Source organism: Pongo pygmaeus, chromosome 15 (assembly GCF_028885625.2).
Source record: "Pongo pygmaeus isolate AG05252 chromosome 15, NHGRI_mPonPyg2-v2.0_pri, whole genome shotgun sequence".
Classification (NCBI taxonomy): domain Eukaryota; kingdom Metazoa; phylum Chordata; class Mammalia; order Primates; family Hominidae; genus Pongo; species Pongo pygmaeus.
The window spans coordinates 93,140,805-93,151,788 of NC_072388.2; the positions used below are offsets into that span (position 1 = coordinate 93,140,805).

The 10,984-nt window shown below is 47.7% G+C and overlaps 1 protein-coding gene across 4 annotated transcripts in view; it reads left to right on the forward strand.

Annotated features, from left to right (window-relative positions):
* IFI27 (interferon alpha inducible protein 27) overlaps positions 1–10,767 on the forward strand; it is a 32,286-nt gene extending 21,519 nt beyond the window's left edge. For 2 of the 4 annotated variants that reach the window (XM_054447513.2, XM_063652036.1), the window contains 3 exons: positions 8,929–8,958; positions 9,854–10,015; positions 10,515–10,767. In XM_054447513.2, the coding sequence (XP_054303488.1) occupies positions 9,856–10,015; positions 10,515–10,600 (246 nt within the window). In that variant the 5' untranslated portion in view covers positions 8,929–8,958; positions 9,854–9,855 and the 3' untranslated portion in view covers positions 10,601–10,767. Of the gene's footprint in view, positions 1–647; positions 832–8,928; positions 8,959–9,853; positions 10,016–10,514 lie in introns of all 4 variants that reach the window. The other 2 variants (XM_054447512.2, XM_054447514.2) reach the window with 2 other exon arrangements.
* Positions 10,768–10,984: the final 217 nt, after the last annotated feature.

The window sequence follows — 10,984 nt, forward strand, 5'->3', positions numbered from 1 at the left end:
GGATGTCCGTGACCGGAGCCAGGTCTGGCCCCAGGCTTTCCACTCGTTCTGTGGTCCTGAGCAGGTCATGTCTGCCCTTTGAGCCTCAGTTTGCTGCTCTTCAGATGGGAAAGTCAGCCAGGTGTGGCTCTTGGGTCATTGCTTGAGCCATTGACCCTCAATTACGAAGCCCTTTGTCCTTATGCATGACTGATCCCTTCCTTTCCCACCCAGGACTCAGGGTGTGGCTGTATGATTACTCTAGAAGTTTAGCAACCCTACATTTGCCTGGCCTATGGGCCTTCTCCATACAGGTAGAGAAGTTTCATTCCTCCAGGGAGCTCTGTCCCTCTCAGCACAAAGCCCAGGCTCCTCAGCTCCCGGGTGGACTGAGCAGAGCCTGTGAGGATGGGCAAGGGGCTGGGGTTCCTGAGAAGCAGGCGAATGCAGAATACCCATTTCCAGAGACCTACTGTGTACCTGGCCCCAGATCAGGTGCCAGCTGTCCTATGCACACTGACCTGGCATCTGCCACACGGCACCTGCCTGGCCTTGAGGATAAGTAAACCACACTTGACTTCTGGAAGGCCTGTTTAGACTTGGCCTCTGACCTCAACGTCAGTCCCACTCTGGGCTGTTTGACCTTCACACTTATTTTTCCTTTACAGCTGCACTCCTACAGGGCTCTCCCTGGGATGCTGGCTGAGCTGACTCCCACAGCTCCCAAAGGGGCCCCAAGGCTTCATCCCACAGGATTGCCCTGGCTACAGAGGATCACAGAGGTCCATCTCTGCCCAGGGTGCACAATGTTGGGGAAGCCAGCCCTTAACCAATGATGTGAAGGGACTTGGGGTAAGTTACAGAAATGACCACATTCTCTGCCCTTTCAGCATGACTGTACAGCTCCTCCCATCAAGAGGTAGGAATTTCTTTCCCCTCCCTTTGAATCTCCTCTGGCCTGGGGAGTTGCTCTGTCCTGGCCAATAGAACATGGTGGAAGTGATGGCGTGCTAATCTTGAGCCTAGTCCCTAAGAAACCTTGCAGCCTTCTGCTGTACCTCCCGGACCCCATCACTGCCAGGAGAACAAGCCAGGCTGGGAAAGCACACAAAGTCCATTCATTCCAGACAAGACCCCAGACATGGCAGCGAGCCCAGCCAAGTTTTGCAAAGCTGACCTGCAACTGACTGCAGATGGATGAGGGGCCCTGCTGAGACCAGGAGAACCACCTGCCTAGATTGCTGACCCACAGAATCACGAGCTACATAACTTTTTTTAAGCCACTAAATTGTGTGGTCACTTTTTATCCAGCCATAGGTAACTGACAACATAAGACAATGTGTACAATCACTGAAGAGGATCAGGCTATATGGCTCGTAGGACAGAAAAGGAAGCGATAGATTCTAATTGTAGCAACCTGGGAAGACTTCCTGGAGTAAGTGCTGTTTTACTTAAGGATTATGGAGTTGTAAGTACTAGAAACTTCATCGCAACTTGCTCAGAGTTCAATGGATTTCATTGCTTTACTAAATGGAAAGGTCCAAAGGTAAAGTATGCTTCAGGCAGGGTTTGATTCAGCAACACAACACAGATGCCAAAGACCTGTCTTTTCTATTCTTAGTTTCTGAGACATCAGCTTCATCCTGTGGCTGCCAGCTCTCATAGTTACAAGACAGCTGTTAGCAAGCTCTGGAAGCCACCTTCTTTATTCATGTCTCCCAGAAAGAACATTTGTTCATGTACTTTCTCCTGAAAAGCAAAGAAACATCTTTCCCAAATACCTCTAGTAAATGTTCATGCTACTATCTTAAATGGAGTCATTTACTCATTCCTAAAGCCCTTTAGTTAGGCCCAAAGGATGGGTGGGATGTGATGACTGGTTTAAGTCCACCTGGACTCACCTTTAGAAAGTGCGAGGAGATCCCATGCCTCTGATACACTCATAGGTCAGGGCAGGGGCTCCTATACCTGAAAGAGGAGGTTTCTGTTTCAAAGAAGAGAGGGGTAAGAGACAATGAGTGCCCAAACACAGCGTCCTGTACAGACAGCGTGGGCGTTGTTCTCAGGGAAGACTGTGCCTCGAGGATCCCTGGGGGAACCAAAGTGGGCTCCCAGACAGGTTCGCTGCTTCTTTCTCTGTCTTGTTATCCTCACCGCTCCAGCCATTAAGGAAGAGCACACCAGACCCGAAGGCAAATGGACAGTAGGTTACTGTCTTTTTGTTTTTAACTTTACAGTATGGGATTATATTATTTTCTAATGAAAACCAACATTTTATTGCATTTAAATTACTTAAGAAATCTTGAAGTAGCTTCTACTCTTAAAAATCTAAATTCGTATAGGTAAGGCTAAAGCCCCTTTGGCTCTGATAAGCATCCTTGCCCCTCATTACAGCCCCTACTCCCACCCTCAGAAGTAAAGCACTGCTGCAGTTTCATATGTTCCTTTCCATGGACCCCCCTTTTACAGTGTGATAAGAATTCATAAAATTTACCATCTTGACCATTTTTTAAGTACAGTTCAGCAATGTTAGGTATACATTCACGTTGTTGTGAAACATCTCCAGAATTTTTTCATCTTGCAAAACTGAAACTGTTCCATTAAACAGCTCCGCTCTGCCCCTCCCCCTGCCCCTGGTAACCACCATTCTACTTTCTGTCTTTGTGAATTTGACTACTCTAGGTACCACTTACAGGTAGAATTATATAGTATTTGTCGTGTGTGTGTATATGTGTGTAGAGATGGGGCTTTTTCTCCATGTTGCCCAAACTGATCTCAAATTCCTGGGCTCAGCTGATCCACCCACCTTGGCCTGCCAAAGTGCTGGGATTACAGGTGTGAGCCGCCATGCCTGGCCAAAATTATATAGTATTTGCCTTTTTGTGACTGGCTTATTTCAGTTAGTGATGTCCTCATCCATGATGCAGCATGTGACAGAATCTCCTTCCTCAATAAGGCTGAATGACACTCCACTGGAGGTATAGATCACATTTAATTGATCCATTCACCCATCAGTGGACACTTGGGCTGCTTCCACCTCTCGGCTATCGTGTGTAGTGCTGCTATGTACGTGGGTATGCAAATATCTCTTTAAGATCCGGCGTCTTAGGCCATTTGCACTGCTGTAACAAAATACCATAGACTAGGTAGCTTAAAAAACATAAATGTATTTCCCTCAGTTCTAGAAGTTGGGAAGTCCAAGATTAAGAGGCATCAGCCCCCTTGGTGTCTGGTCAGGGTCCCTTTCCTGGTTTGTAAATGGTGCTTTCTCTCTGTGTCCTCACATGGTAGTGGGATAAGGCAGCTCTCTGGGGGGCCTCTTTTATAAAGGCACTAATCCCATTCATTAGGGCTCTGCTCTCCTGATTTAGTCACCTCCCAAATGGTTCCATCTCCCAATACCATCACCTTTGGGGTTATGATTTTAACGAATTTGGCGGGGCCATGGCATTCAGACCATAGCACCCTGCTTTCAATTCTTTGGGGTATACCCAGAGGTGGGGTTCCCAGATCATATAGTAGTTCTTTTAATTTTTTAAAGAACTTCCATACTGTTTTCCATAGCAACTACTCCATCTTACGATCCCACCAACAGTGTACAATGGTTCCAATTATATAAGGGCCAACACTTTTTATTTTCTGTTTTTTTGATAGCAGCCATCCTAATGGTTGTGAGGTAGTATCTCATTGTGGCTTTGATCTGCATTTCCCTAATGATTAGCGATCTTAAACATCTTTTCATGTGCTTTTTGACCATTTGTATATCATATTAGTTCATTTTGCACTGATATAAAAGCATACCTGAGACTGGAGACTGAGTACTTTATAAAGAAAAGAGGTGTATTTGGCTCATGGTTCTGCAGGGAGCATGGCACTGGTATCTGCTCAGCTTCTGGTGAGGCCTCAAGAGACTTGTACTCACAATGGAAGGCAAGAGGAGCTGACATCACACGGTGCGAGAGCAAGAGGAAGGCAGGAGGTGCCAGGGTCTTTTCTGCAGTCAGATCTTGCAGGAACTAATAGAGTGAGACCTAACTCATTACTGTGAGGACAGCACCAAGCACCCCCATGACCCAAACACCCCCAACTAGGCCTCGTCTCCAACATTGGAGGTTACATTTTAACACGAGATTTGGAGGGGGCAAATAAACTATAGTATATATCATCTTTGGTGAAATGTCCATTTAAGTCTTTTGCCCATTTCATTTATATATTTATTATTATTATTATTATTATTATTATTATTATTTCAGATGGAGTTTCACTCTTCTTGCCCAGGCTGGAGTGCAATGGCGCAGTCTCGGTTCACTTCAACCTCTGCCTCCTGGGTTCAAGTGATTCTCCTGCTTCAGCCTCCCAAGTAGCTGGGATTACAGGCACACACCACCACGCCTTGCTAATTTTTTGTAGTTTTAATAGAGAAAGGGTTTCACTATGTCAGTCAGGCTGGTCTTGAACTCCTGACCTCAGGTGATCTGCCTGCCTCGGCTTCCCAAAGTGGTGGGATTACAGGCGTGAGCCACCACTCCCACTTTTGCTCATTTTAAAATTGGGTTATTTGATTTTTTGTTGTGGAGTTGTAGCATTTTTTGGTATACTCCGAATATTTACTCTTCATTGCCAAGTTTGATGTCATGAATAATTTCCCCTATGTTTTCTTCTAGGAGTTTCATAGTTTTGTGGCTCACATTTGGGCAATTAGTTCTCTGTGCCCTTTTAAAGTTATTTCTGTGGATAGATGATAGAAGAGATATATAGGTATCTCCATAGAAAATATTTTTATGTAGTTCTGTTATATGCATTTTTATTGCTATGGTTTTGTTTAACCTAATACATACTGTTCTGATGCTGGCTTTTTTTACATTTTATAAGTCTTTTTCATTATTTTTAATTGCTGCTTAGTATTCTACGGTAATGATCCACCTCATTTTATTTTGTCCTTTCCCTTTTAATGGTACTTGTGTCGCTGGTGAACATTTCCTACTTTGGAGGAATTTCTTTTTTTTATTATACTTTTAAGTTCTAGGGTACATGTGCACAACGTGTAGGTTTGTTACATAGGTATACATGTGTTACGTTGGTTTGCTGCACCCATCAACTCATCATTTACATTAGGTATTTCTCCTAATGCTCTCCCTCACCCAGCCCCCTCCCCCCAGCAGGCCCAGTGTGTCCATGTGTTCTCATTGTTCAACTCCCACTTATGAGTAAGAACATGCAGTGTTTGATTTTCTGTACTTGTGATATTTTGCTGAGAATGATGGTTTCTGGCTTCATCCATGTCCCTGCAAAGGACATGAACTCATCCTTTTTTATGGCTGCATAGTATTCCATGGTGTATATGTGCCACATTTTCTTTATCCAGTCTATTATTGATGGACATTTGGGTTGATTCCAAGTCTTTGCTATTGTGAATAGTGCCGCAATAAACATACGTGTGCACGTGTCTTTATAGTAGCCATTCTAACAGGCGTGAGATGGTATCTCATTGTGGTTTTGATTTGCATTACTATTTACTATTGAAATTGTGTAGAACTGCTGGACAAAAACTGTGTCCATATGCTGGCTGTGTATTGTTCCATCCAGAAGTGATTTGAGCCTCAGCATTAGGGTGACCCTCACCCAGCCTTTGGTTAGGACATGGAGCCTGATGATGTCACATACATACATTCATACATTCGTTATGCTAATTTGCAAAGTCTCTGGTACTGATGTAGTAGCTGCATGGGGGCGTGTAGATTTCTGAATATATGGCCTCCCCGGGGGCCCTTCCCAGAGAGAAAGCCAGAGTGGACACCTGCTGGACCCCTGAATAGGAGTATAGATCGCCATCAGTGTGGCTTAAACTAGTTGAACCAACATGTTGATGTCACACTTGTGTCAACATAAAAAAAAAAAAGAGAGAGAGAGAGGGAGACAAATCTTTAAGTAAAATAGTTTTACTTGGGAATAATACACAAGAAGTAGGATTTGCAATCCCACAACATAAATATGGACCAGGGTGGCCTTTTTGTTTTGGAGAAAAAAGGAAAAAGCTGGGGATTTTTTAGAGAAAGAGGCTGTTATGCAAGTTGTTTTGAAGGAAAGTTCAATACAATTTGTTTTATGAGAGTTATGCAAGTTGTTTTGAAAGGTTTAATGGCTGTGATCCCACAGCCGAAAGCTCACACCTGTAATCCCAGCAATTTGGGAGGCTAAGGCAGGAGGATCACCTGACATCAGGAGTTTGAGACCAGCCTGGCCAACATGGTGAAACCCCGTCTCTACTAAAAATACAAAAAATTAGCCGGTTAGTTTCTGGGAGATCTCTTTCTGGTTTTATTTATTCTCATTTTTCTTCCTTTTCATCCTCGATTCCCCTCCTTCAAAGTCAACCTTTCTAATATATTTAATGTGTGTCTGTTTTTCATATGTATTTTTGCAGAATGGGTATTGTGTTTTGTTTGCGTGCATTTTAACTGACATGCAGGATGGTGTGCTGTAGATCCCATTCTATTGCTTTTTTCCACACTGAGAACCATATTCTTGAGATCCATCAGTGTCATTCGATGAGCATCTAATCCTGGCTTCTACCTGCTGACAAGTGCTCCTCTGCGTGTATCCCCTGCCCTTTACCTTTCTGTCTCCCTGGGTGGACATCCAGGGGTTCCCCCAACTCCGCCAGCACAAATGGCACAGGCTTGAATGGGGGCACAGGGCCCCTGACTCCTACCCTGACTTCTGACCCCTGCCCCAACCTCTAACCTCTGTTTGAGCCTGCACTCACCCTTTGCTGACCCTGTCATCCTCAGCTGCCCTGAGCCCCAACATCTCTCTCCTCAGACCCTTGCTGGGGGCACTGGAGGTTAGCTCCTTCATGCTGGGGTCCCTCACTGGCACCCTGTTTTGCAACTTGGAGGTAACTGGCCCTCGGCAACACACACCACTCTTTGGGCTCCCAACTCAGTACAGAGAAGTGTGATGAGCAAGTGAGGGCCTGGGCCACGCCCAGCAGTCCTTTCTGTTTGTCAGAAATGCAGATGACTTCTCAGTTTAAGATCAAGCAATTCATAAAATTAAAATAATAACAGCTCAACTTAAGCAAGCGCTTTTATGTTCTAGTCACTCACCCTAGCACTTGAGGTTTGTCAATTTAATTCTCGTAACAACCCCAGAGGAAGATAAGAAGATAATATCGTCCCTTATTTACCAACTGGGACAATTTACTATTGTCCAAGTGCTCTGGGCAGGACAGAAGGGTATGGGTTGTGCTACTTCCAGGCTTGGAACAGGAGGCAGAACAATGAACAATGATGGGAAGTGTTAATAGGCCAGGCATGGTGGCTCACACCTGCAATCCTGGCACTTTGGGAGGCCAAGAAGGGCAGATCACTCGAGGTCAGGAGTTTGAGACCAGCCTGGCCAACATGGTAAAACCCTGTCTCTATCAAAAATGCAAATATTAGCCAGGCATGGTGGTGCATGCCTGTAATCCCAGCTACTTGGGAGGCTGAGTCAGGAGAATCGCTTGAATCCAGGAGGCGGAGGTTGCAGTGAGCCGAGATTGTGCAAGGCTGGGTGACAGAGCAAGATTCTGTCTCAACAACAACAACAAAAAAAAAAAAAAAGAAAAAAGGAAGAAATATTAATAGAAGTGGGAGAAGGTTGGAGGGAGGTCTCAGGGTAGGGCAGGTTCTGAATGGCACAAAATAATGGCCAGGCTACTCTGCCCTGTGAATGCCCATCAGCTGAGCCTAACAGGCAGGCCCCCAGACACAGAGCAGCCAGTTTCTGAGGGCTTTTGTGTGTCAGGGTCCAGGTCTGCTAGGCTGCCAGCCAACTTGACATCACCTCTCTTGCCTGCCAATAAAACTGAACCTTCTAATGAGGTTATTGATTCCTGAGTCCCTGGGCTCATAACCCTTCTAGGTGGCCTTTCTGGTCACTCAGGGGTGGGCCTTCACACCTGTGTCTCTTTACTTCCTCCACCATCCCTCTAAGGCCTCTCCCTGGGAGCTGGCTGAGCTCACTCCTGTACATCTGGCTATCTTTAGAACTCCTGGTCCCAAATTGCAGTTCTGACCCCTCTGGCTGCTGGGGAACAGAACCTCTGCCTGCTCCCCAGGGGCTCACCGTGTGGGGGAGCAAACCATGTATATCCAGTGCTGTGAGTGGCTCCAGTCATGAGGAGCAAGGATGAGTTCCGCCTGGAAGAATCTGGGAAGGCTTCGTGGAGGAGGGAACAATGGCATGGACCTTGAAGAATCAGAAGCTTTCAATTCATTCCATTCAAGCATTGCTCTCACGTGGCATTCAAGCATTCTATAATGCTTGCCGTGACTCAGGCACACAGTGCAAAAGGAAGCACATCTTTCTCTACCATGAGGACTTATTACTATCTGAAGAGCTTTTTCTGGACTATAGGAGAAAGTCATGGCATCCCTCACTAATAAACACTGACCCTGCTTCAGATGAGCTAACAGCCCTGCTCAGAAAGCATGACACCCATCCTGTTTGCTTCTTCCTGCCCTGGTCAAACCACCAAGCCCTAGATTTCATTGCCAAGTATCCTGTATTTACTGGGAATGGACATGACAGTAGCATGCCTTCCTGGCCACATCTATAAGGTTTTGTTCATTTTCATTCTGCTTTTTGTTTGAACTAAACGTGCCTTGGGAGGCAGAAAAGAAAAGACGTCTGACTTCCCCCGATCAACCAACCAACCAACTAGGTCAGGGCTACGTAAATTCATTCAGGACAAGCGCTGGGGACAAACTCCCCAGTGATCCTCACCCTCCTCTGGAAATTCCACTTCCCGAAATGAAGCAAAGAGCAGTAGACAGAAGTCATCCCTTCTTGTGGCTCCCAACCTGGGGCAGCCCCCTCCCTCCCTCTAGATGGGCAATCGGCTTAGAAAGTGGAGGGGAGGCCAGTGTGAATCTACTCACAGAATGTTCTTTTGGTTTCCAGCCAGGATTGCTACAGTTGTGATTGGAGGAGGTGAGTCTGTGGGGAAGGGGCTCAAGTAACCACCTGCCCCTAGGGAGGTGGACTTGGGGAGCAGCTGGCCTTGTCCATGCCAAGATTTCCCTCACATGGGTGGTCACGGGAGGAGGTGGGATGAGGGGCTAAGTATGAAACAAGGAGCTAGAAATACAGCACTGGAAGCTGGAAGCAGGGGGCTTGGAGACTGGGAGCTGGAGTGTGTGTGGGCAGGGTGTGGCAGCAGTCGGGCAGAGGCCATTTCCCCTTTGCAGAACATTCACCGTGTGACCCTGAGCATGTCTTTGAACTCCTCTGAGCTCCTGTTTCCTCTCCAGAGAAAGGGCTGGTAATGCCCATTCAGGGTTATGGTCAGGATTGCATAGGGTGAAACAACAGAGATTGAACACAGTAGACATGAAAGAGATGCCAGGGCTCAGCTCCCTTTTAGTTGCTTCCAGTGTGCTCTGTGGCAACACCATGGAGCCCTAGAGCTGTCTTTTTGAGCTGCTCTGAATGTGCCTCTTACATAATCTCCTAGGCAAGATCTGCTCCCCTAATGAGATTTGTTCCCCAGCAAAGATAAGAAACTCGCCAACCACTCCCCTGGTCCAGCATTTGGCTAAGGCAGACACTGAGGCTCCGAGGACAAGTAGCTTTCCCAAGGAAGGTCCTGCTGCCTAGAAGAGCTTGGCCCAGAGCCCTGTGCCCAGTGACCCCACTGGCTTTTCCCTCTACTTTCCCCGCCTGGCTGTGCTCCCCTTGATTCGTGCCTATTGGCCATGCCCATAGTCTCTCCCAAGCTCAGAGTTCACCTCTTTCTCCAGATCCCCTGAGGTCCCCAAGCCTGACTCAGTGTATCTGGGGGGTCCCTTCTGAGCCCACGCACCGACCCAGCTCCTCTTCCCTGCAGTTATGGCCGTGGAGGCTGTGCCCATGGTGCTCAGTGCCATGGGCTTCACTGCGGCGGGAATCGTCTCGTCCTCCATAGCAGCCAAGATGATGTCCGCGGCGGCCATTGCCAATGGGGGTGGAGTTGCCTCGGGCAGCCTTGTGGCTACTCTGCAGTCACTGGGTAAGTATCCTGGCGGGGCTTGCTGGGGAGGGCGATGAGGAGGGCAAGAGCTTCCAAGGACCCAGTCCCAATCTCAATCCTATGAACCTCAATCTCTCTGTTCCTCTGTCTCTCTCTACACATTCCCTCAGGGTTTCTCTGAGGGAGATGGAGGAGGGAGGGAAGGAGCCCAAGCCAGGAACAGTGGACTCAGGAAGACTCAGCCCGAAGCAGATTTGCTGGGTTACCTGGGGCATCTCCTCCCCTCTGGGGTGTAGCCTCCTTCCCTGAAGAGTGAGGCTGCTTCTAGCTCTGGAGTTTACCATGGGAGTTCATGCCCGCAGCAGCCTCTCCCCAAACAAAGACCCCAAGGGTACTGGGAAACAGAGAGGGGAACTGGGTGGGGTCTCTAAGCCTCAGCCCCCTCTGAGGGTCACTGGAGTCTCTGACCCCACAGTCCTGCCCACAGAGCTTCCCCGACAGGCATGTCCCACTCTGTTCACCCTCTGCTTCTTCCCAGGAGCAACTAGGCTCTCCGGGTTGACCAAATTCATCCTGGGCTCCACTGGGTCTGCCATTGCGGCTGGCATTGCGAGGTTCTACTAGCTCCCTGCCCCTCGCCCTGCAGAGAAGAGAACCATGCCAGGGAGAAGGCACTCAGCCATCCTGACCCAGCGAGGAGCCAACTATCTCAAATATACGTGGGGTGAAATATACCAAATTCTGCACCTCCAGAGGAAAATAAGAAATAAAGATGAACTGTTGCAACTCTTCCCAGAACCTCTTCTTCTCGCTGGCTGTGGGGCAGGCCCAGCATACTTGGGGTGGGGAGGGGGCGTGTTAGGCTCAGGAGTATCAGGAAATGCGTTCATGGGTTGTTTTGCTCCTTCTTTCCACACCCTCTATGAGCACCTGCTGTGGTCCAGGCACTGGGCTGGGCCCCAAGGAACAGAGGGGACACAGCTCGGTCCCCTCAGTCCCCTCAATCCC